The sequence below is a fragment of the Thunnus maccoyii genome, chromosome 6, assembly GCF_910596095.1.
Source record: "Thunnus maccoyii chromosome 6, fThuMac1.1, whole genome shotgun sequence".
NCBI lineage: Eukaryota > Metazoa > Chordata > Actinopteri > Scombriformes > Scombridae > Thunnus > Thunnus maccoyii.
The window spans coordinates 31,607,501-31,634,084 of record NC_056538.1 but is presented as its reverse complement, the minus strand read 5'-3'; the positions used below and the strand labels follow the sequence as shown (position 1 = coordinate 31,634,084).

Below are 26,584 nucleotides of genomic sequence, written 5' to 3'. Positions count from 1 at the left end.
AGAGCAGCAGAGTGGTATCACATGACTCTGTCTTGAAATGTGCAAAGTACTGAATTTACCAAGGCGTAGACTGTATCAGACTATCAAGACATTATTTGATAAATAGGTCAAACTCTGAAACAAGTCACATGTCGTACCAAATGTTCTGTAAGAAATTGTTTGGGACCCCTAGAGAGCTGGGTACTTACCTTGAGTATCTGGCATATATTTCTTTAGAGAGTGGAAGGTATTTTGTAACTTACAGATATTTACTGTCATGTCTCTTTTGGCCACCAGATGGCAGACACCAAGTCAACAGGACAACATTTAGCTGGATGACCTTGGAGGTCCAGGTGCTGAAGGCAGGCTGAATGAAGAGGCAGGAGCCTGGGGAACAGGGTAGGATCTTCAAGATGCACATCAGCTCACATACAACAGTCAATGATTTTGCAATTACTGGGCCACTCCCTTTAAAGGAATAGTTTGAGACTGAAGCATACAATAAAGTTTCCAGCTGTAAAACCAAAACAATGATCTGCAAGCCACTAAAAAGAGGCTCCGGTTGTTAATATAGAAACATTAGTAACTTAGTGTAGCTTTACATGTTTTTCCAGTCAGTCTAGTTAACACCATGTCGCTCTACTTCAGCCCTCGCCTCTTAACGCAGTGACATTTATAGTGTGTTTTGTGTTTAGTGTCACTTCACTGTCTGCTAAATTAAAATACTGTTGTCAGTGCTGTCAGGATTGTGTCTCAACAGTTAATGCCGGATAAAAGTGTCAACTAAACTACTTAAAGATTTTGTTTCCTGGGCAAAAAGGCCTAATGTTAAGCCAACATTGGGAATCCTTTGTAAAACATGTAAAAATACATGTCATCAGCTTTTCTTAATCCTGACATGTTTTTGGTGATGTTTGTGAAGGGTGACGATGATATGCAGCACTGCCTGTCGTCATTAAAAGTTCTCTACTAAGAGACGGAAGCAGTCGGTCAAATCAGCTTCTGTTTTTAAAAATGACTAAAGCATAACACAAACGTTTGCCAGTGAACTGTCAACAATATGTCATGACGAAAACCGCAAACTTTTTGATTTGTACATTGACTGCAAAAAGAGCTTGACCTCGACATGATAATATCCATCAATCAGTCACCATAAAAAAAAACAACAAAAACACATTTGTAGTCCATGTCTGATTTTCATGGTCAAGTTAACATCCTGCAGCTTTAAAGGAATATTTAACATTTTGGGAAATAAGCTTCCCCAGAGTCTCTGTGTTAACTACAAAGCAGTTTGATTAGCCAAGAACAAGGACTGAAACTACACCTACCAACACCTCTACAGCTCCCTATTTACCATGTTGTATCGTGGTTGTTTAATCCGCACACAAACAGAAATGTAAAAATAACAAATCTGACGTTTTACGTTACATGCTGAAACTATTTCTTAAGATCGGTATTGATCTTCTCATATAACTCTAAGAAAGAAAGTGTATAAGCGTATTTCCCAACAATTATTTCTTTACCATTAGTGGGCTTCATGGTCACAACCCAGCATCCATCGCTGTAGGAGCTATTTTCAGTTCTATATTTACATTTATTTGCATTTATACCTCCAACAACCAGGTGGAGCATCCCTCTTTAGAGGTAACTAATAGCAGTGTAATGTCATGAAAATCAGGCGTTGTTGTTTTGCCCTGAATCTTTGTTTATGCCCACTTTTGTGCTTATGTGCTTTATGTGTCAAGGAAGCAGTGGACTGTGCTGCATCATTAATTCATGAGTTGTATAGACTTGTATAATAAATCTGACCTTTGTTGATTTAGGCCTCCAAACTGGACATTTTATTGGAAGCCTAGCATTAGTAACTTTTATGATGTTGCAACCCCTCGGTAGCTTTTTAGATATACCGAAAGGTCACAACAATTTGGGACAAATAATGTTTTTATTCATCCACTCAAGTCAAATATTTGGGTATAGATCTAATCATTTAGGATAAGATTTGTTAACACAGATGCATTTCATATCAAGAATTTAGTATGCGACACTGGTCTAGCAAAGGCATTAGACTTTTTATTTGTTTGTTAATCAAACAATAAATTATATTTTCACTACTGGATATTATTACTACTAGTCAAGAACACTGGACACATCTTTGCTCATCAACTTCAAAAATACTGTATAATAACATGAGAAATAAACAGAAGAAATATGAATAAAAACACATACAATTTTTCCAAGAAAAATACCTTTTTATTTCATTATAAATCCACATAATTGTATCTATGAAAGCATAAAATCCCTATTCCGCATGTCGTTGTGTTTTTTCTCCTCATTTGTGGTCATTTGTTTCGTTATATTCAAAGTAAATCATGGGTATCAAACCATCGAAGACTGTAAGGTGTATGTCACATACAAACACAGACACTGTCAAACGGCAAAGGGGGAGCGAGGGGGGGGGGGTGGGGGGTGGGGGACGGGACAGCGCAAGTTCTGCTGGCCATCTTTTAAAACCGCTTAATACATTTAACGATCTGCCAGCTTTTAGTAGTAGGAACACTTATGGTCAAGTTCACCAGTGTTTCGTACGGGTACAGTTGCTTTCCAGTGTCAAACAGAACATCAGAATTCACCGTTTTCACCATCAAATGTAGAGCCGGAAGTGTGTGCTTTAAGGTTTGGCGTTGAATAAATCCCAGCTGGTGTTCCTCAAGGCTCCGTCCTCGGGACACCAACGTTTTTTTTGTTTTTTGTTTTTTTTTTCTTTTTTTAATGCTCCGACATATAGAGAACCAATCCACCATTGACGCAAACACATTGATTATTTCAACATTACCTAAGTCATCCGCAGCCAAAAGAGTTAGATTGGTAATACTGGAGAATATACTATTCAGTTGTTCATGAAGATGAGAAAGAGAGAGAGAGAAAGAGAGAGACAGAAAGAGAAAGAGAGAGAGAGAGAAAGAGAGGGAAGGAGGGGGAAGAGAGATGAGATGAAAACAGACGATTAAAGTGCCAGAAAAAGTTCACTGTAGTTTTAACAGTTTGTTATTATTGATGCTTTGAGACAAGACGTTGACAATGTGCTCGTATTCTCAATCCAAGGCCCAACATGTATTTATCTCTTTGACTGCTAAGAGTTAATAGAGAAGGTGTGCTTTCCGGAAGTCTGCATATTCTCCCGATATCGTAATAATGCTGTCGTAATACTGTAGTAATCCTTTGGCATATGACTGTATGCTGGGGAAAGAGAAGAGCGGTGCCACCGAACATCCAGGAAACATGTCACAGTAATCCATATTCCATATTCCCAGAGCGGCATTTAGTGTCTGTCCAGATTCCAAATGCAGATACTGAATCCACCCTTTAGAGCCCCCCGTCTGATTACTGGATACTTCCTTCAGAAAAGAAGAAACCATGTTCTCACTCTGATTCCACTGATCCAGTGTTTCAAGCCCCAGTTAAGCACCATATAAGAGCGGGGGTTTAACACCCAGAGCCTGACCTGTATCCAAACATGTCCGATCTCAGCACTGCGGAGACCTTTGCATATCGACAGGTGAGATATTGCTTCTCTGCTCCGTATCCTCTCCTCTGGCATGCCTGCAGGATGTTCACATCACATCCTGTCTGGTTCAGGTATGAGGTGGTGTCAGAGGGGAGGTGTGGGGTGCATCTCTGGGTCGAGTACTTTTTACTTTGGGGGCTCATCAGAAGGATGTGACCATGCAATCTACCGGGGCACCTGAAGGAAACAAGAGAGGGAGAGAAGTACAGATTGATTAAGTTATTGATTAATTACCGTAATTAAAAGTGCATTAAGTTTGATTTCAGTGTTGTTTGTGGATCCATGGAGACTCATTTTCTCTAATATTATAGGTTCAATGTGGCAGTGGGGGAAGAAGTAGCAATTCAAAAATACTCCGTTATGAGTAAAAGTCCTGCATTTGAAATCTTATTTAAAGGTAATCTTTGGAGTTTTCAACCACTAGTAGTGCTATGTAGCAATGCTTTTACAGGTGGGTCCCCTTTTTGTTTGTTCGTGTGCACGTACACGAGGACACAAATGCAAGCGTGTGAGAATGTGGATGATGTGATACACGTTTCTGACAATGATTTTATTATATTCTTTTTTTTTAAAAATTAATTTTCAAGAACATAATACATTACAAAGACCTACAATTAAGACAAGACATACCAAAAACCAAGACATAAAAGCAAAAAGAGATACAGAAAAAAGAAACTGTGCAGCATATGTATTATAATTACACAAAATTTGTAAATTGTTAAATCCTGACGTGCTACTCCTCCAGGGTCAACAGGTGGAACATTTAGTTCACTGTACCCCTACGTTCACTTTTGTGGGTGCCCCCCCCCTATTAATGATGTCCCCCGCCTTTACCTCTCCCCTTTTGTTGTCATACTTCATGGGAGAGGTAAGCGACGTTGTGAACTCCTTTTTGAAGTTTGTTTATCGGTTTGGACTCATTGTACAGTATGGTAACACAATTCTGTTATTTAATTTGTGTAGGAGCCTGAGTTAGCGTCACAATTGACCGGAGGATATTTTCTTTTCATTTACTTCAGTCAGTTGCCGGAATAAATGGTGGCCTCCAACGAAACCCTCGTCTGAGCCTCTTCCTTACGACACAACGCCTGAGTATATGCATTATATTTTTATAAACTTTTGTATGCAACATTGCTTGAAGCAAATAACTAAAGATGTCAAATAAATGTAGTGGAGCAAAAAGTGCAATATTTGCCTCTAAAATGTAGTGGAGTAGAAGTACGTACTGTGAATAGAGTACAAATACTTCAAAATTGTACTTTAGCACAGTACGTCAGTAAATATATTGTATAGATTTCTCTGCTGTTGTCTGGTGTTGCTTTTTTTTTTATAAACAGAACTAATAATGGCCTTTTAATGAGAATTTGATCCGTCTTACTTTACTTTTTATTTTTTTGTTTTTTTTCACTCACTTTTCAATCACTTCAAAGTAAATTTGTTTTTTTTTTTATCAACTGGCCTCTTGTGAAGCTCTTTCTTTTACAGTCTGCAGCTTCCTCAAGTCTTTGCTTGTTCTGTTGTTTTTGAACCTAAACTCTCAAGACATCCTGTTTTTTTTTTTTTGGCAAAAGAAAAATAGTGCACATATCCTCTCCCACCTTGTCCAATATCACAAAACCCCGCAGCGTATCTGCAGGGGACTATAAAGCTGTTTGTCAGTACTGATGACTCAGTGACTGCTTGTGCCAGCTGACAAGATTTCAGGCTTATAAACCTATTTTACCAACACATCCTCATAATTAAACGACCAAAATCGATTGTACCATGCACTCCAGAACGACATGTAGTCCGGAGCGTTTCCAGGAGTGTTTTCTAATATGCTGCCTCTATTATAGACTTATAAACAAAGTTCAGGAACCAAAGACCACGCCTTGTCTGCATCCCATTTCCGCACCACAGGGTATTTAGACACACCACATCCGCTCTTCTCCCCTTTGTCTCTGCTTACAAGTCCCTCCCACCTCGACCCCTTCGCTAACTTTTCTCTCTTCTCCGCTTGAACACAGGAACAGGGGGCTTCGTACGGACACCAGACCATCGAGACAGCACCCCCACCCTGAGTCATGACCCCCCCCTTGTTCCCACTTACCTCCCTGACGTCGACGCTCTCCTCCTTACATCTTCCACTCTCCTATCGACTTCCTCCTTCCTCTCCTTCCTGCCTGCTCTTCTTTCTCCCCATCCCTCATCCCACGACCTCGACCCTCTCCCTTCTCCCATCCATCCTTCCCTCTCCCATCATCCCTCTAACTATCCTTCCTCCTTTTCACCCTGCTCTTCCACCAACCCTCCCAATAAACCATTGAATCCATATTCTAGAAGGAGTGGTCTTGGTTAGTGGGTTAAGTTTTATGATGTGACAATTCTGTGGTTCAGGTCTGGTTAGGGTTAGTGAAAGATCATGGTTTGGGTTAAAATGATCACTTGAAACATGGGTTAAAGTCACTACACACTCATAGTTATGCAGCCTTCATCATCATGGCAGCAGTAAACACCACGACTCTTGGTTGGACACATGACACCCGCAGTTGGAAATGGGAAGTGAACAGTGGTCTCCTGCAGGTGAGACAACCTCATATAGGCAGCATCTGAACTGCATCACTCCAACGTAGCTCTAGGTAATTTTTGGCTATTTTACATTTATATTATATTATATTTACAACCTTAACTGTTGTTTTTCTTGGGAGGACGGGCTGCATTTTCCTGCTCGTTCACCCACATACTCTTTTGAAGTTATACTTGAAGAACAGGCTGTGGGCATCACAGTGCTTTTAATTGTCTGGTAAATAAAGCAGACGCTAAAGCGAAAAATATGATGATGATTCATGATTAATGGCTTATTTGGATGACTAATAAAGCAGCTAAAACAATGGCAGTGTTGGTTACAGAAAGCAAACTGAAAAAAAGAGAATTGAAGCTTTTGGTCTACAGTCTGGCTGAGGTTTGTTTCAGGTTTTGTTCAGTTGTCTCTAACAGCAGCAGGTTTTGATCTTGTTCAGCAGTTTGTTTCACTTCTGTGCACCGCAGTTTAGAAATTAGCTTTCGCCCGTCAAGCTCGCCGGGATGAAGCCATCGAAAAATCAGCGACGCCGGAGCTCGCAAGACGACAGAAGAGAATGTAGAGAGGAGGAAGGGTGAGGGGAAGAGAGTAAAAGCGGAGGAGAGAAGATGAGAAGGGTGAATGAAAATGAGAGGGATGGAGATAAGAGTAAAAGAGCTGAAGTGAGAATATAGAGAAGAAAAGAGGAGGAAAAAGAAGTTGAAGAGGAGAAAAGAAGAAAAAAAAAAGGGAGGTAAGGGTAGAATTTAAGGAGATCAAAGAAGATGAAACCACAGGGGGGAGAGAAAAGGATGAGATGAGAAAATGAGATAAGATAAAGAAGTGAGGAGAGGAGAGGAAACGAGGAGATGAGATGAGGTCAGGAGAAGTAAGGTGAGGTAAAGGAAGAGGAGGAGAGAGGGAAGCGAGTAGAGACATGAAAGAGTGGAGGAAGGCGATGAAAAGAGGAGAGATCAATGAAGATGAGGGAGGGGAGGAAAAAGAGGAGCGAGCAGAACCGAAAGGAGAGATAAAAAGAGAAGGAAAGTGAGTCAAGGATAAGTATAAAGGAGGAGGGGAGAAGAAGTGAGAGGAGAGGAGGACTTTAGGGGACGGAGAGATGAAACGAGGAGTAAGAAGAAAGGAGAGGAAAGAAAAGAAAAAAGAGAGAAGAAGTAAACAGAGAGGAAAAAGTGAGTCAAGGATAACTAAAGGAGGAGGGGAGATGAAAAGAGGAAGAGGAAAGAAGAGGAGAGAGGAGAAAGAAGAAGATGAAGACGGAGGAGTCATGAGAAAGTGATGGAGAAAGACAGAAGAAGAAAGGAAGAAGGAGAAATGCTTACATAATGGAAGAGAGAGCTTACATAATGGAGTGACACCAATCTGCATACTGTGGGGGATCAGGCCATTATATAATGGCCCAATAAAGAGGAATAATGTTGTTTACAAAGGCAAGGCGATATTTACAGAGCACTTAGAGGCAGACAGACTCAGGCCCGGTAATGGCTGCTCTCTCTTCCTCTCTCTCTCTCTCTCTCTTTTTTTTTCCTGTCTTCTCAATCACTCTCTCTCATCCTCTCATCTTCTCTCTCTCTCTGTTTTCCCTTCTAATGTATGCTTGGCATGTTTCCACCTCTCTCTCTCTCTCTTTCACCCTCAAGATGTTCTGCTCGAGCCTCTCTGGCGGAACAATGACTGGTTACCCTCTCACCTGTGTGTGTGTGTATGTGTGTGTGTGTGTGTGTGTGTGTGTGTGTGTGTGTGTGTGTGTGTGTGTGTGTTTGATCTCTCACCTCTCTCCCGCCTCTTTTCCCTCCAGCACTGTGAAGCTGAATGTAAGTAAATCTAAAAAACACACAGAACGGACAAAAAAAAAAAAAAAAAAAAAAAGACAGATAGATAAGAACAACAGCACTGATATGCTATTTCCTGAGTTTTTATACAAGTATATCAATATAGCAAAGTATTATGAACTTGATTGAACTGTGTGTTTCCAATTATGTAACCCTATCTCATAGAAATGATGTTTGTTTATCACTAATTTATCTATTAATTGCATTTTCTGTCAACGTAATGAGAAATTATTAAATAACATGTCTGGCTAGTCGCAAAAATGATGCCACTGATCATATGAGTACAACGTTCAACCTTCTCCAAGGTGCTTTTGTCACCTAAACCTCAAACACACACATAATCCAGGCTGTGATTACAGTTTTGTTAACGCAACACAATTGGGGGAGAACGATTTACTAATATATAAATGTAATTTCTAGGAGACAGGGTTGAATAATGGTTTTATAAAAAAAAAAAAAAAAAACATTTCCAGGAACTTTGAAACCAGAGGAGCTAAACTCAGGAACTAAAAGTTTGTGTTTCTATTACATCTGGGCAAATTAGACTGATGATGGATAAAAAAAAAACAGCAGCGGCGGCATTTGAAGCACAATTTTTCACACGAGGCACAGATTTGTTTTACTCTGATGTTTGAGTGGCTGTATCGCTTCATTCATAGACAACACTGCATTTGCATCTTTACTAAAAAGAGATGCTAGCTTTTCTTTGATGCTAAAATGCTAGCATATTTTTAGGAGAATATTAAGTGTAACTCAAAACATACATTGCAAATGAGGAGTACTTTTTTTTTTCCATATATACCACCCCAACAAATAAAGGTGAAAGGCTCATTGTGAAGGTTTATGAGCAAAAACGGAAGAAATTGAAGGTGTTATAGATGAGTTTATCAATATTTATATCAACTCCCTTCTCTTCTATCAGCTGGATTTTGGTGTCTGGACAGTCAGAGGATACTGTTTGGGGAGATTTGAGTAAGTTTTCTTGGTGTAAAAAAAATACAATAGATAGATAGAAGGATAGATAACTGTTATGTCTTTTATCAGTAAATCAGTAAATCTGGGCTTCAGCTTTTCTATTTGCAGACCTCTCCTCCGTCTTCATGCCCAATCTCCCCCCCCCCCCCCCCCCCCCTCCCCCGAATCCTCCTCTCCATCCCTCCTCCACGTCCCCCCTGACGTCCCTGAGTTTTCATTTTCTCTCTCCATCTCTCTTTATCCCTCCATCTTTTTTTCTTGTCAATAACTGTGTCTCGAGGCTCAGTGACTCATCTGTACTTCTCAAACTGTTTGGTTGGCTGTTTCATTCTCTGGTGTTGCTGTCTCACTAACTAAATATAAGTCCATAATCCCCCCTTCTGTCTCTCTCTCTTTGTCTTTCCTTGGATGTCTCTCTCTCTCTCACCGACTACAAATCCACAGTCTGTCTGTCCCTCTTTATCTGTCTTTCTTGCTTCCTTTCCACATTATGCCCAGGTCTTTTTCAGATGGAGATTAAAATGACTTTGACTTTGTTTTATTTTAGTCAAAGGGTTTATGAAGCCACTGGCAATGTTATGCTGCAAATTATATTCAAAGGCCTCCCTGTAAAAATAGATATCAGGGAAACAGCAGAGCCAGAGATGAGATTTCACTGCTTTCTGTTAATGTGCCATCACAAGACCTAATGTTTTTGGATTTTCTGGTATTTAGAGAGTTCATATCTGCTTTTTACTTTGAAAGTAAAAAACTAAGGTGAACATAAAAATGATTACCTAATGGTACTGTTGCACGCAGTAGATTTTGGAGAGCAACTTTATGGTTAAACTCCGATCTATCGTGGTAGTTGTAATGGATGATTATAACAGAAATCACCTGAGATAAAATGGTTAAAGTGGGGACATGTTTAAAGGACAGGTTCACAGTTTTTCAAGTGAAAACAACAGTCAGGTACCCATATGAACACCGAAACAGGTTCTTCTTACTGTTCATACTGGCTATTAAAAGATCCCTTCATAATCTTCCACACTTACAGACCTTTTAGCATTTGTGTCTCCACAGACAGTGTTTTCCTGCTCAGCCGCAGGGGAAGGATCGTAACAAAAAAGAGGGACTTTGGTACTAAAAAAAAACCCTGTAAATAAACTTTTAAATATATTGTTGAACAGAAGGAGGACTGTGGATTTTGGCCCCCATCACTTATATTGAAGGTAGATTATGAAGGGATCTTCTAATGGCAAAGAAAACAGCAAACAAACAAAAAAAAAACAATGTCAGTGTTCATTTGGGTACCTGATTAAAGTTTGTAGCAGAAAACTGTCCTTCCATGAACAGGCCAGTAATTGTGCATTTACATTTACATCTATAAAAGATAGTTCTCAAGGGAATTCAGAAGGGGAGAATCAGCAATGTCATATTTTAATCTTCTGTGTGTGATGAGCGAAGGCCGCTGGGGAGAAATGTGGAAGACGCCAAGTAAAACTGATAGATTTTAGAGAAGTGTGAGACACCTTTGTTTTCTGTAGCTGAGTCATGTCTGGATTATTACCAAAGTGTTAAGATCAAGCAAGGTGGGGTTTAGCAAATAAGCTCCACATTAGGAGGGGTTATGAGAGGTATATAATTTAATGTTTTATGATTTTTCATTAGGTTCTTTATCCCGGGATCAAGGCCTCTGTTTGCTTTGTATTGCTCTTTATGCAGAGTAAACCTATTCACATTGAAGTCTACTAATACTAAGTTGTGGGTGACCTGAAGATTTATTGGCCCATCTGAAGATTTCCCACAACAAGTTCTAGGACAGACTTGAAAAATTGTGAACTCATCCTTTAAATTGTGGTTGGCCTGTAAAGCTGAGTCTAACAGCGTCATCGTGTCTGCTTATATCAACAACTACATATAATATATTGGATAGTAATATATTATTAAAACACTACATCAGATACTTAACAAAACCTTATAATTTAAAAAGACCCTAAAGGAAAACAATTCCAACCACTGGTTCTATATCGGTTATGATCATCACACTCCAACATAGGCTTATCCTAAATAATTTCTGATAATTAATTACTGAGAACATAATGTCACTAAAATATCAGACGGGTCAAGAAGTATCAGATGATCAGACAGATTGGAAACAAACCAACAGGTTAGACAAACTTATTTGGAAGTGAAAACGAAAGCGAACAGTCAAAATTATTCCTGAACTGTGTGTCGTAAACATCCATCATAGTTTCCAGACCGACTCCACGCTTCAACTTCGACCTACTTTACGTACTGTAGTTGTGCTCACACAGTTTTCCAGCGCAATGAGAGATAACTGACAGCATCACACCTCACTGCTGACATTATAGTTTTAGCTAAACTAAAACTAACCAACCAGTAATAGTTACCAAACCTCAAACATGCTGTAGTTGCCAAAATCTTAGTATTGAACATTTAAATACATTGTAATTCTAAGTAGTCTGGGGTTTTGCAGAATATAATATTACTGTCGTGTTCGGGAGTTAGGGTTGGGTGACCACTTCATGTAGTTTTGTTTCTGGAAACAGGAAATGTGATTTTATTCGAGGCTGCTTCATGCAAAGTGTTCTAAATTTTCTGTAAGTAATTTAGAGACACACTTCACTTTGTGATCACGTACACCTGCTGGTGACCTAAATGTTTGAGGTGTCCACATACATGTACTTCTAATATATATATATATATACAAACATAGCACAACACATATAAACCTTTTAGAAATGACATGCTGACACTGGCATGCTGGTTTTATTCAGCAGTCGTTGTTTTATCTCCCTCCATCGTCCAGTAGCAGACTGCGGTTGGGTGTGAATGCATGAATGTGAATGACGGTGTCCTTCTACTCTCCCTGGATACATGAGGGGTATAAATAAAATCCACATAAATCCATGCCACTGTCAGGTGTGACCACCAGGTGTCACTGTGACTCTGTGCAGGGCCGCTGCCTGCCTCGGAGGAAGCTGTATGGTAATGGCAAACAGTTTAGTCACTGTGCCATCCTTGCTGCTCGGTGCCAGGCTCGGATAATAAAAGGCACACTGAATGAGGCCCTGATGCCTCGTGGCTTTACAGAGAGCTCACAGTGATGCTATCTGCCTGTGTCTGCCTATGTCACTCTTCCCTCTCTCTCTCTCGCTCTCCCTCTGTGGTAATCGCTGAGCATTGATAGTGGGATTGTATTGGAGGGAGCCAGTTTGTGTTGAATTTATGTGTGTATTTCTATGCAGTGTTTGCACTTGTGTAGGTGTGTTGTCCGGTGAAAACTTTTATATCTCCTTTATAACTTTGTTGGAGACTGAAAAAAGAAAAAAAATTGCTTATTTCAGCATGATTATGCATTTTTTTGACATTATATCTTTATAAAAATGCCTCTGCTTAAAGTTTACATAGACTGGACTCTGTTAATGATGATGCACTAACACTCATTACTGACTCCACTGCCTGCACCCATCATTGTGTTCTGTGGTTAGCTGACTCTGGTACACGCTAATCTGCTATTCTTGGCATCTTATCTCCATATTTATGAAGTTTTATTACACTAAATAACAGTGGGAACTACTGTTTACACTCCCAGGACCTGATGTTTGCTGCTCCCTCTGACATAAAGCTCAAGGAATTTATCTCTTTGCATTTGTAGGTGATTCAGCTTTCGTTTTTATTTAGTTGCAACCCTACTGCAAGACAAGAACAATGATATTGAGCGATTCTGCAAAACCCTGGATTATGAACAATGCCAACTCTACAATATCTGCAAATGGCAGCTACAGTAGATAATATGGTTAAAGTCTGTGAAGATTCTTAGTCACCCAGGTCATAGTTTATCCAGAATGATGGCTGAGTCAAGAGCAAGTGGATTGGACTGTTTCTGATGTTCATTTCAGTGCTGAAGAAGCCTTCTGGATGATGTGGCACAGTTGTCCAGTTGTTCTTGACTCAACCTTTGTGGATATGGAACAGTTAAGGTTAAGGGAAGCTCATGGTCATGGTTAATAAAAAAGCCTACGGTCTATTGCAGGCTTGCGTCCGTGCATGAACTTTGATCTCCCACATTAAAGTCAAAAATGCAACACACTCGTCCACCAACCCTGACCTTCACACCTGCACCTCTCCACCTCTCTACATGAACACCACACTACTTCCTGCGTTGATACTGAACTTGGTACTGGATGTAAATCATGAGGTGTGAACATAAATCCTGGGTTTGGATTCAGCTGTTACACTTTGGTTAATGTTAGAAAAATATAGTAGTTTGGCTAAAAATTGAAAATGTCAACCCGTCCTCTAAACTTATACAGATGAAAATTTTGTATCGAATATATATATATATATAAAACTCCTCAGAAGCTGAATAAAATTAATCCTAATATGACAGATCTATGTTGGCATGGATGTGGAGAGAGAGGATCTCTAATACATATGTTATGGCATTGTCCAGAAATAAGATCAATTTTGGGTAGGAGTACATAAAATGTTATGTTCAATATTAAATGTAGATGTATCACTATGCCCAGAAGTGTGTTTACTGGGAGTTAAAGTGGATGGATTGAAATCTGTAGTAATACAACGTTTGATAACATTGACTTTTCTTTCTGTGAAAAGGATCTTATGAATTGGAAAGTAAGGAAATTAAATTGTTTTTGTTTGAATCACTGGCTAAAGGACTTCATAGAACTGATAACGATGGAAGGTGCAGCCTCAGCCCTGCAGGGACTTTATAGAGACAATGGCTTAGATGGACCATGGACACTTATAAAAGACTATATAAATATGAGACTTTTAAGTTAAGTGTTTTGACTGTTTAAGAACAAAACCAGCACAATTAAATAGAAACCTGATCCTTGTAGGTAGAATGGAGAAGTCCTATTAAGAAAGATTGGTATGTAATGATTTCCTAAACAAGTATATTATATTTCCTTTGCCTATTGTCTGTAACCTCTGGTGTATATATCTGGTGTCTTTGTGTTGTGTATACGCGTTGTATTGGGTCTGTTTTTGTTTGTTTTGTTTTGTTTTTGTCCTTCTTTTCTTGTAATAAAAAAAGAAAATGTCAACCCGTCCTGTCTTGTGCAGCCAGTGTTAACCCTAACCCTAACCCTTAACCCTAACCCTTAACCCTAACCCTTAACCCTAACCCTAACCCCTAACCCTTAACCCTTAACCCTAACCCTAACCCTTAACCCTAACCCTAACCCTAACCCTTAACCCTAAACCTAACCCTAACCTTAACCCCTAACCCTAACTCTAACCCTAACCCTTAACCCTAAACCTAACCCTTACCCTAACCCTAAACCCTAACTCTATCCCTAACCCTTAACCCTAACCCTAACCCTAACCCTTAATCCTAACTCTATCCCTAACCCTTAATCCTAACCCTAACTCTTAACCCTAACCCTAATATTTAAAGTCCCCCTCCTCTCAAAACACGTGTTTTGCTCATTGGTATTTCACTTAGATGTCTGAGCTTCTGTGTGCAGAATGATGTATTTACAACAATATGCAATGTTCATGGTACAGTGTGCAACTCCAGGGCACATACACTCAGAATGGCCTTGAAGTAGGAGATATCTTGTGTCCAGTTAAACTTTTGAAATGAAAAATATTTACATATTCATTGATTCTGGATTTTTCAAAGTGGGAGTTGGAGTAGATGCAATTTTAAGTATTTTAGTGAGGTAATTAGCAATGTTTGGGGGGAAAAACCAAATTATTATCCCAAGCAGAGTATTTTTTATATACAGTATTTTAAAACATGTCTGGAGGGATATTTAACCAAGATGACAGTTTGTCCTTGACTGCCAAAATATAACTTAACATAAAGCTTCAGTTGCTGTGAGAGGATATTGATGGAAAACAACTAAATTATGCTGAAAGTTGAAACATTTTGCAGATGCATTTTGACTTTGCATATATGTTTATTAAATATGTTAATTAAAAACATTTCAAATTATGCTGATTAAAAAAAAAAAAAAACGACATTAGGATTCTGTCAAAATAGATTTGCTGATGCAAATTAGTAGCATAACAGCTGAAATACACCCGGAGTGGATGCGGTGAGTCATGTACGCGGGGCGGAGCAGGATTTTCTACCTGCTACATCAACTCTATCTCCATCACTGCATGCATATTGAGTTTTGCCAAGCAATAATGCAGTTGGTTATGCACAGTTTGCTATATTAACTTGTACTGAATTAATTAACCGGATTGTTTTAACTGCAGGATCATGGATACACATACAATGAGTTATAATTATTTTTAAACAGACTGTACCTGTTTTTTTTACACAGTTCTATGTAGGTTTTACCTGTTGGGGGGGCTGCATAACCACACATAGAGAAAATAGACCAGGTGCTGCGTGGCTTCTGTGGTCGGTGAAGCAGCTTCAGTTGATTATAATGAACGTGCTCTGCTGCAGCCATGCTGCGACAGACATGTCACGCCGCGTCTGTGTCTGGTGTATTTTGGCCGTAATGTATAAACATGATGCTGCAACATTTGAGCAAGGAGACCTCACTTCTGTATTAGATTTTTAACCTCAGTGAAGCAAAAAGTTAACTATTATCTAAACATTTTAATGGTTTTTAATGGGCCTCAGAGGGATGGAAAATTTACTCATTAAAGTGATATAAAAGCAGAAAACAATGGTGATACGAGGTTTGCATTTACTCAATATATATTATGTGTGCCTGTGGCTGAATGTGTGTGTGTGTGTGTCTGGTGGGAGAGGGTACTAATGGCATTTCGGGCAACGGTGAGTCAGGCTGACCAAACACCAGCTGAGTTCATGTGTATCGAAGAGGAAGCAGGTGTGTCAAGATTGCCTCTGTGTGAACATGTGTGTGTGTGTATAGTAGATATTAAACCCACAACAAATGGCCTGAGGGGCCAGCGGGGGCCACTGAGATTGCTTCCATGAGAAAAAAAAAAAAAATTGTGTTTCTGCATGTGCATACGGGTGTGTGCGCATGTGTGCATACATGCGTGACAAAATGTGAGATGGTGTATTATTAAAGTACTAAAATTATTACAGAAGAAGTCAGATAGCACAGAGGAGGAACGGGTGAAGAAGAGAGGAGAAGAAACAGAGAGATGGAGACAAGAATGAAAGTGGAAAGAGACTGAAGAGAGGAAAACAGAACATCACGATCTCTAATTGTTCTCACAATTTGTTAATATTACTTCTTGTTTCCATAGGTACTGTACATTGTTTAGTCAAATTGTAGTCATACAAACAGCAACTACAAATTAACCACTGCTAATGCTGAACGAGTGAACGTTACTACACACAGTGCCACAATTACAATAAACTGCTGCTATTTTGTCTGAACGAGGAACAGTATCAATAAAGTTAGACCACCTGATGTGGATAACCATCTGATCATGGGCATTTTGTTACCTAATTGTAATCTGCATTTTGACTGGATCTCAAAATGCAAATCAGGTAGATGGACTTGTCAATAAACAAGGTGATACTCATCTGTAGCTTTTCAGCGGGCTTAGAGAAATGTATAATGTACAAAGTCAAGAGGTTGTGATATGTAGCACAACAAGCTAGCAAAGCACTGTAAATGTTATGCATTCCTGCACATGCTCAGAGGCGTCTGCCTTACACTGAACTAATCACCTGAGACTGAAAAGATGATCGCTGTTATTAGTCTTTGGAGTCGTTTCTAAACAAACTAATGAGACAAAACTCTTCATAATGAAGGAACATGTCACCCAGTGCAGCGGTGTGGCTCACTGACGTGTTTTTTTTTTTTTTTAAACAACAGAGGTCTACGGCACAGAGGAATAAGATGTAATGAGAAAAATATAGAAAATTGCCAGCCTTATCAACATAATGGGTGGAAGGCTGTGACCAAACTGGACAGATGTAATTTACAACTGAGATCTGATCACAAAGCCGGATTGCATTCTGATTGCAATGCATCCTGTGTACAATCACACCTGTATGAACACGTTTTCCCTGATCCAGATAAAACATCCAGGCACAGATCACATGTTAATACTGGGTGGAAATGAGGTCAAAGTCACCCAAACTTAACTCAAGGCTGAGGACCTTTGTTGTATATCGTCCATCTGTCTCTTCCTGTCATCTGTCTACTGTCAACATGAAATTAAAAGGCATAAAACGCCCCCAAAACACCAATAAACTCCAACTCAAAGCAGAACCTCTTGATACAGAAAAGATAATCGTCTGTCATGTTTCTGCCATGTTGCTTGTAAAAATGTTTTCAGAGAGACAAGAATGAAAAGGTCAAACAGAAGCGTGTATGTGTCGGGTCACACAGGGCTGTTTAGTTAAATAGTGAATGGAGCTTCTCACCCTAAACAGCACCGGTGTCACACTTCATCCATTGAACTACACAGGACCAATATTTCAATTCACACAGAGAGATAAAAAAGAAAAGAAACAGCTCATAAATTGCGTTGAAGGGGAGAAAATCCTCTAGAGCTTTGATAGATACCTCACAATAGGGTATATATCTCAATTTGAGACTAAAATTGGTAGCAGAAATATCACAAGATAAAGAGAAAAGCTACGGCTGAGGATAACAGACAAACAAAATGACCTTGACCTCAAATATGAAAGAAAACGGAGAAGAGAAAGGAAGCATCAAAACAAAACAACTCATTAAAATCAAACAAATGACTACAGGGAGGAAGAGGGTGAGAGACACAGAGGGAAACAAAACTTGTTTGTACTGGGAGGAAGAGGCAACACAAAGTAATAGAGAGAATGTGTTTGCCCAAGGTTGAGAGAGGAAGAGACAAGAGAAAGTAATAACGGGTAATACAGTGAGAAAGCCTGTGTTTGCTTTCATTGTGAAATAAACTCCAAGCAGAGCTACAATCAGAATTTCTCTGGAGTAAAAAGTGAAAATGTAAAGACGAAAACTTTTCAACAGGACAACTAAGTAAATCAACTAAATCTGTGCATATTTGGTTTCACTTATCTCAGCCAATAAAGATTTATATCCTGAAGGGATTCCCCGATAGACGACTTCACCGCCTCAAAACTCCACAACACTTCTCCTCGTGATATTTTCAGTAGCGATTAATCTGTCCATTATTTTCTCGATCAGTCATTTGGTCTTTAAAGGGGACCTATTATGCTCATTTCAGCTCTAAATTTTTATTTTTTGGGACTCCACTAGAGTAGCTCTGCATGATTCAAAGTTCAAAAAACTCCCTATTTATCTCATACTGGCCCTTTATGCAGCAACTCAATATACAGTTTCTCTTTACACTCCGTTTAAGCTCCTGTCTCTTTAAGGCCCCGCCTCCCAATGAGCCCGCTCTGTTCTGATTGGCCAGCTTTACGTATCAGATTTGTGTCACTTTATGTCAATGCAGACTAAACATTTCCTGCTTTTCTGCTTCAAATTAAAAGCTTTTAAATTACTGACTAATGGGAGACTTTTATTGCGAAGAATTTACAGGAAGTAAAAACATGTTCCACACTGAATTAGCTTCGTTAGCGGCGCTAAAAACAAGTTAAAACAACAACATGTGGAGGTATTTGGAGCTATTTGTTCAGTGGATCAGTTAGAAATGACGCAGGGAGGAAGAGTACAAGCAGAAACAGCCACAGTGATGATGATGTTTTATGAAGAGCTGCAGACAGCCAGCGCACCTCCAACAGGTAAACTATTTATTTTACTTTGCTGTGCTGTGTCATGGCGTCATAGCAACTCCCGAGCGCTGTGCACGTAGCAGATGTCCATATAAAGAAATCCGTCACAAACTGACGTCAACTCGGGCTTAAAGTAGAAAAAAACGTTGGACACCGAGCATTCAGAGCAGTCTGAAGCTGCGGCTTTCTGCTCACAGGGATTACTGCTACATACGTTTACCTTGTTATTTGACACGTCAGCCACTTTTAACATGAATATCCGACATTGTGACATTATATATATATGTCTGAAAATAAGGAAAAGCATAATACCTCCCCTTTAAAATGATGAAAATGGTGAAAAATGTTTCCCAAAGCAAAAGATGCATCCTAAAATGTCTTGTTTTGTCCCAAACAAACAGTCAACAACCCAAAAATATTCAGTACAGGACTAAAGAAACCAGGAAATATTTACATTTAAGAAGCTGGAACTAGGAAATTTATTCAAAACGATTATCAAAATAGTAAGCGATTAATTATCTGTTGATTGACTAATAGATGTCGGAGCTCCACTCTCAGTTACTGACAAGAAGTTGATCTCACAAACATGAGGAAGTTGACTTTTATGTAGTGTAACACAGACAAAGAGAACATACAGCAGCTACGATGTGTTAATCAGGGAGCTGTATATGCAAAATTACATAAAATAATCAAATTGATGTTTAATGCAGTGATCCGTGTTCCCAAAAACTCTTCACGTTATTTAATTTTGCTCATTTCCATTTACAAATGTGCTGGGAATCATTTATTTGGAAATAGTTTTGTGAATATATATAATGTAATCACTCAGTCTAAGGAGCAAATGTGATCATTTCTACTGTTCTGTAGCATTTTGAATTCACTACTACTCATAGCTACAGTGGCAGAAGGTCATGCATATTGCAGTATTTAAGGCCATCTGCCAAGCTAGACCGACGGGGAAAAAAAAACATTATTCCTCCCAAAAAAAGGCTGAAATAATAAAATATAAATTATGTTTCATTATCCAGGAGACTCCTGTGTTTCTATGTAGTGAAACAGTAAGGACAGGATTAAAAGAATACTTCTTTGTACTGCTCTCTATGTGTGTGTGTGTGTGTGTGTGTGTGTGTACCGTATCCAGGTGAGTGACTGTTCATCAAAGTGTAGTTTTAATGGAAGAGTGTTCAGTTGGTGCTCAGTCATGCAGGATGAATGAACTTTGTCCTCATGTTTACTAAAGCGACTCACTGTCTGTCCTCTCTGTCACTTTCTCTCTCAGCACCCGTCTGTTTTCTGTTTCAGATTTCAATTTCAAACAAACTTCAGATGTGACTCTTCCTCTCTCTCTCTCTCTCTCTCCAGTTTCTACTCCTCCTGTCTCTCTGCACTCTCTGCAGTAAGGGTGAGGTGTACCATATTTAAATGCACCCCTTTCTTTCTAATATATCGATGGCTGAAGAGCAAAACCTCCTCTCTGAAAAATGCACTTGTTTGAGAAAACTAAAAAAAACTTGTTTTCTTGCAGAATGCTATTTGTTAAGGATACCCAATATATAATACACTGTTTTTGGACTATATTATTATATTATATGTTAGGGTTGCGCCCAAATACAAATACATTATTTGGCAAAGCACAAATAGTGTTTTTTTACGAATATTTGTTTCATACAAATATTTCAAAAATGATTTGTTTTCAGGAAGAAAAATAAACCATGTCAAATACCAGCACGCAGGTCAGTCACATCCACCTGCTACATGACGCACATTTCCTAATTCGGACATCACTCCCAGAGTTGAGAGTGTTCCCCAGAGATAAAGCTAAGCACTTATTGTAACACTTTAATTTTCTAAAATTAACAGCATATTTTTAAGTGATTTTTAAGCCTCTGTCCACTTTTAATCGAATACAAATACAAATACAAATAATTTTGCTGCCTCAACAAATACAGATACAAATACAAATACTGAGCTCTCTGCACATCCCTATTATGTGTTAACAATATCAACTAGGTATTCATGCCTCACAAAGTGCAGATAGGAGCTTTTGCACTTGGTGCAAGTTGGAAGAGGTTCTACAAAACGATGCTCTAACTTAAGTTAATAATTAAAATTAAAATCAAGTTTGTTTTCAGGTAAAAAGACGTAGTAAATGTAATAGTTACCAAATTGTAGTATACTAGGGTCAGAATTCCTTAAATTCAGTGTATTTGCTTCCTCGTCCGCTGGAAATGAATGTTCAGTGATTGTGTAACACACTCGTGCTGTAGCCTCTCTACACATCCAGGGACAACAAAACAAAAACTTGTGTTTTTGTTTTGTTGTGTGACTTTTCTGTCACAACAAAGGGCGGGATTATCTTGCAGACAGACTGAATATGAGCAGCCTTCCTTGTGAAATCCGCCAATCGGAAAATTCTGCAGATAGGAGGTTTTGCGCTTTGGCCATCGATATATGTCATCAGTCTATCTATAATTTTGTCATCCTGTTTGTCCAGGCTTTAATTTTATTGTCTTGGTCTATTCTGTACACTCAACATCTGTTTCCTGTCCGCCCGTCCTGGGAGAGGGATCCTTCCTCTGTTGATCTTCCTGAGCTTTCTGCCATTTTTTCCTGAATCGAGAGTTTAAAGATAGAGGATGTTGTATTGCTGTGCACATTGTAAAGCCCCCTGAGGCAAACTGTGATTTGTGATTTGGGCTATACAAGTAAAACTGACTTGACTTGACCTTAACTAGACAGTTAAACTGGTAGTAGCAATATACTACTTTGGTGAAATTTGTTTATTTCTATATTAAAAAAGGTAATGTGTAAGTTTCATTTGGGGTTGCATAGGAAAACAACACTGATACATTTAAAAATATGAACATTAGTGTTGTGGAAATATTGATGTCTTAATTCTGAAAATGTTAATTGAAGCACTTGATCAAGGAGAAACTGAAACAGCAAACATCGAAGTCTTCTGCACTCTGATGCTGTCTCTTTCCATTCTGACCCCTGAAGGTCTGACTCTTAGTCTTTAACCTCAACAGATCAGCCTACAATATGAAAAATTAGTCTAATTGGTTCACTAGTTTCTAAACAAGGAACTGCATTTTACCCGTGTCAGTTCAGGTCATGTTGCATTGTGGTTTGAATGTATGATTATGTCAATAGAATCTATTTATTCACCAATCTGTGTTGTTTAGGAAGGCCCTCTCCGACCTTGGTAACCATGGCAATGCTGATTTACCCTTTATTAGAGAGGCCTCCTTTCTCCTTAAAAATTACAGTGTGACCTCAAGGCCAAGGCTTGACCCAACGTAACCCCTAAAGACGGAAAACTCCACAACAATTAGCTGTTTAGTAGAGGGAGATTTTAAAGGAGATTTTTTCTGTCTTGCAACATGTCTTTCCAAAAAAAAAATCCACAAACCTCACTGTCAACAGTTTTAAATGAAACTTCCTTCGACTGAAGAAATTCACAATGGGGTCTGTGGATTATCTAGATTAATCGGGACATTATTTGCTGAAAGTTAACATTGCGTTTTTCAAGTGTCATTTTTAATGCTCTAAGCCTCTACAAATGGAATTTTATTTGGACAGCTATGTTAAAACTCCCTGAAAGGAAAGATATCATTTGGATAAACTGACTCTTTAAACAAAGTGTCACCTTTCTCACAGGTGGATCACACTATCTGTCACTATTCGTCTTGCACATCACTGGCTGTCCTCCCCAAATCCCTCACGTCCCTGGTAGCGGTTACTCACCAATGACAGGAGCCGCTCCTCAGCGTAAAGTGGAGTTTGGCTCCAGGCACCAGCAACAAATCAAAAATAAGGGGGAGGGAGGTGGAGTATTGGTTTGGGCTTAGAGATTGGTGGGTTGTGGGTTTGACTGACAGTTTCTTGTGTGTTATTGGGAGATGGTGTCATCGTCATGGGCAGGATTTAAGTCCACTACAGTCGTCCCTCGGAGAGAAGCTCCTCCCATTCCCTCCATTGAAGAAGATGGCTGGGAGTTTTTATTAGCACCTCCACCTGGGGAGACGACAAGATGGAGGAAGGTTATTAGAAGCAATGACAAAGAGGAGTCACATCTTTCCTCCTCCTCCCATCCACCTACCTTGCCCTGCAGAGGAGGAGGATGGAGGCAGAGCGAGAATGTTGGTGCCGCCACCTCCTCCTCCTCCTCCTCCTCCTCCTCCATTGGTCTGGGAGCAGACGTTGGCGTGGCGAGCCACAGCTTTCTGTTTGTAGTGGTTACTGTGCAGCTTGTACTTCATCAGGAGGATGAAGATGAAGACGAGGACGGAGGCCACAATGATCCCCCCGATGATGATGATCATGGTGCCGCCGAGAAACTGGAGAGAAAGATCAGAAACAGTTAGTCTGGTGTATAGACTGTATAAAAATATGGACGTGGTTACCATGACATCACAAGTTGGTTTCTGAAGAGTTTGGTTTCCTGGAGATAACTGTGTAATTTTGTACTTTACACTCAGCAAGTGTCCATTATTTATTTGAATTTGTTAAAAAAAAAATGGAAGTTGTTAAATAGAAAATAGAAGCAATAGATTTGGGTGAAGTTTATTAATACTTGTTGATTCTCAGTCATTTGCAAGAAAGAATAACTGAATGTGAGTAGAGTGCAGATCTCTGTCAGGTGTGTAAGTTTTCTCATATAGATGTATGTATGCAAAGTTTTTAATATAGTCTCAGTTTTCTTTAGGATGAACAGAATAGTTTAATGGTAACCAAGAGTTCTGGGTTCTCCTGACTGTACAAATGTAGTGAGGAAACGTCTCAATTTAAACATTGTTATTTATTTAGAACATTTTGTTCTAACACATCACACGAAATAAAACTCCTCCCTTCCTCCCTCTCCCTTCTCGAACAAAGAGGAGTTGAATCTCATTTAATTGTCCCTTCCAGTCAAGATGGCAGTGAAGCTAACAAAAAATGGGCCATTTATTCATCTCGTATGGTGCATAACTTTAGTGGATCATAACATATCGGGTATGGGATTAATCTGCAGATGCTTCTGTTAAAGATGAGACCAAACTTTTCTATGGATGTCGGTTATTGTGCCACGACAAAAGGCCAAAACGTGGCCTGCAACACACCAGGTAAGCCTTGTTTTTAGCCTAGTGGATTGTCGGAAATGCCTTTTGCTATGTCATAACGCAGGACTCCTGACTCTAAACTTTACTAAAGGCTCATAAGGAATTGTGTCATAAAGGTCCATGAGCATGCAGTCATAAATGTGCACAGAAAATATTAGGTAGATGGGTCTAGTAGTATGTAAGATGAGCTGCAGACAGATACACACACACACACGACCAAATGCATGATCTCCTTCCAGGCTTACACCTGGCGGAGATAATTAACTAATTGAACACAGTCCTCATCTAGCTAATTAGTACCAGATTACATCGCTCTTTCCAGGAGTTAAGACACTCTTTGAGAGAAAGCGTTTATCCAAATTCCTGCTGTTCAACTCAATGAGTTGCCATGGCGATACCGGTGTAACACTAACCTGGTCTCGTAGAGAGTGACAGCGTCCGTACTCGGTCTCCGTGGTGAAGGACACGCAGCCCACCAGCTTGGTGCCCGTCAGGGCCGTGATGCCGTCATCGTAGACGGCCAAAACACACAGCTCGTAGTCCCGCGACGACGCCAGATCACTCAGCAGGAAGTACTTGTGGTTGGCTGGGATCATCCTGAATATGAGAGGAAGAAGACAGAGAGGAAGGGTTTTTATCTTATTTTGAGCTGCTTTATAGATCATTTGGTGAACAATAAGTCTTCCACGGGGGTTCAGGTTGTGTAGAGAGAAACGATAATTGCATTTCTTCTTCATAAGTGTCTTATTTCAGCTTGAGATCTTTACTGATAACAACAAGCGTAGCGGGGAGTCCTGTTCAAGTCTCTACATTGATAAAAGGAAAATTTGGTCATACTACCTATTTACACTTGTGGATAAAAGTCATAAAAACTTTGTTTCCCTGGGCTGAAGTGTACTGTTAGATAAACATAATATATATTCTTCTTATTTGGTGTTTATGTCTGAAAGAGAAACAATTTAAAACAGCTGAATGTGACTGACAGTTAAGATTTCTGTGTTTGGTGGTTGGTTAGACTTTTTCAGGCGTCTTGTTGCCATTATTTTTGGTAGCAAAGTTCATTATTCTCATTGGTGACAAACAAAACAAACCACAGGAGGAAACGCTGTAGAAGTCAGATAAACCAGCTGACGTTCCTCTCTTAGTTTTGTAATTTGCAGGGACAAGAATCCCTGAAGATCCCATATTAACGAGGCAGTAAATACACGCAGTGACAGAGCTTAACCACCGAGCTACACAGGAACAAAAATCAATTTCATTTGTCACTGTGACTCGGACAATTATTGTATTCTAGCGGAGACAGTGAGGACAGCAGTGAAGAAGTTTGCTGGTGTGTATTGAACCAGGAAGAATGAAAGAACTAAATTCAGACTCAGTTTGTTTTATTCTGTTTTATAAAACTATCATCATGTCAGGCAGATGAGATGAGTCTCTGCTCTGAATCTAGTCTACAAACTAACAGGTCGTCCAGGTTTTAGTCGTGTAGCTGTAAACAGTTAAAGCTGAAGGCCACTTGTGCACCTTTATGGTCTTGGAAGCTTCTGTTCATTAAGACCCGTGTCCTCATTTTACTGTTATTTGGGTCTGAAATGCCAACATCTGATGTTTTTATGGACAAGAAGATGATCCTCCATCGTTGTTTATGTCGCCATGCGTGGCGATGCAGGTGAAAATGGGAGAAAGTCAATCTTGGAGCAAATAAAATAAAAGTCTAATAGGTTTTTTTTTTTTTTTTTTTTACTGTTTAATCACCTTAAAACTTTCTATGTAAAAAAGGTCTTTACTCATTGGTTTTATTACCGTTTTAATTCTATTTCAATTAATTCCAAATGACCCCGTCACATCTATTATCCACAGCAGTCAAATTGTCATTTTGAGGTGAGGAGTTTCATTTTTATCTCCTCTACTTGAAGAGTTGATTTTATCTCTACTTCCTGGTGTTTTGTTTTTTTTATCACATCTTATCATGTTGATGTATTTTATCATTCTGAGTCCACGGTTGAACAGAAAGAGCTGCTGCAGAGTGAAGACATGTGTCTTATCTTTTCTGTCTCAGTCCGTCTCTATCTAATCGTGACCCGGTGGTCCTCGTGCACATCTTTAGATTCTTGTATTGATGTTGCTGCTTTGCTGGTTGTAATGACTCCTGTTCTGCTTGTACTGACACCATCACATCCACTGCAGATAGATTAAAAATATGATCACAGTGTTATCTTTAACTAGCTTACTTTGTGTTGTGTACAAGCAGCCTGATGTTTTTATCATGGAAATCTTTAAGAACACTGATGCTTAAATGATCAGGCTGTCGATTTTCTATATTTTTCTTATTGTCAATCTCACGTTTGGATCCAAACCGACAATGAACTGATCTGTACAGCTGCGGACACCACATATGTGTAGTTGTTCTGTTTAAACTATCTTCTGGGGTCTGATTGGAGGATGCGTTCCACACATGCGCAGTAGATCGCCGTCTACGGGAACACAGCATTGTGACCGTGTGGACTAGTGTGGACAGGTCATGGACGTATTATAAGAGCTGGATATGGGACTAAAAATGGCGCCCATTCAGTCCTATAAGAATTGCTCGCCTGGCGCATACACCAAAAAAAGTTTCTAGCTTCCGGGTTTGCTTCCGCGTTGTGTGGCCCACTAAATATCCGCAGTAATGTTTCCCCTACTGGCCCCGCCCCTGAGCTCCCGCTCAGCCCATAGACTTTACATTGTGATGATGTCATGGATTTTTAAATCGCTTCTCTCGGCTCAAGAAAAGTTTTACATGGATGTGTTGTATTAGTGCACATTTAGAAAACTATTGTTATTATATCATATTGTTATATACATATATACGCATTAAAAAGAAGAACCAATACATTCTGAGCAGTCACCATGACTATCAACTAGAAGAACATGACA

At 39.4% G+C, this 26,584-nt stretch overlaps 1 protein-coding gene across 1 annotated transcript in view; it reads right to left on the bottom strand.

The window, feature by feature from the left end:
- Nucleotides 1-2,459: 2,459 nt before the first annotated feature.
- Nucleotides 2,460-26,584, bottom strand: part of si:cabz01090165.1 (uncharacterized protein LOC100333421 homolog) — a 74,875-nt gene continuing 50,750 nt past the window's right edge. The window contains exons 8-12 of the mRNA XM_042414260.1: nucleotides 24,085-24,268; nucleotides 22,672-22,909; nucleotides 22,317-22,586; nucleotides 7,877-7,928; nucleotides 2,460-3,721 (exon numbers count right to left, since the gene is read on the bottom strand). Of these exons, the coding sequence (XP_042270194.1) occupies nucleotides 22,462-22,586; nucleotides 22,672-22,909; nucleotides 24,085-24,268 (547 nt within the window). The 3' untranslated portion in view covers nucleotides 2,460-3,721; nucleotides 7,877-7,928; nucleotides 22,317-22,461. The remainder of the gene's footprint in view (nucleotides 3,722-7,876; nucleotides 7,929-22,316; nucleotides 22,587-22,671; nucleotides 22,910-24,084; nucleotides 24,269-26,584) is intronic.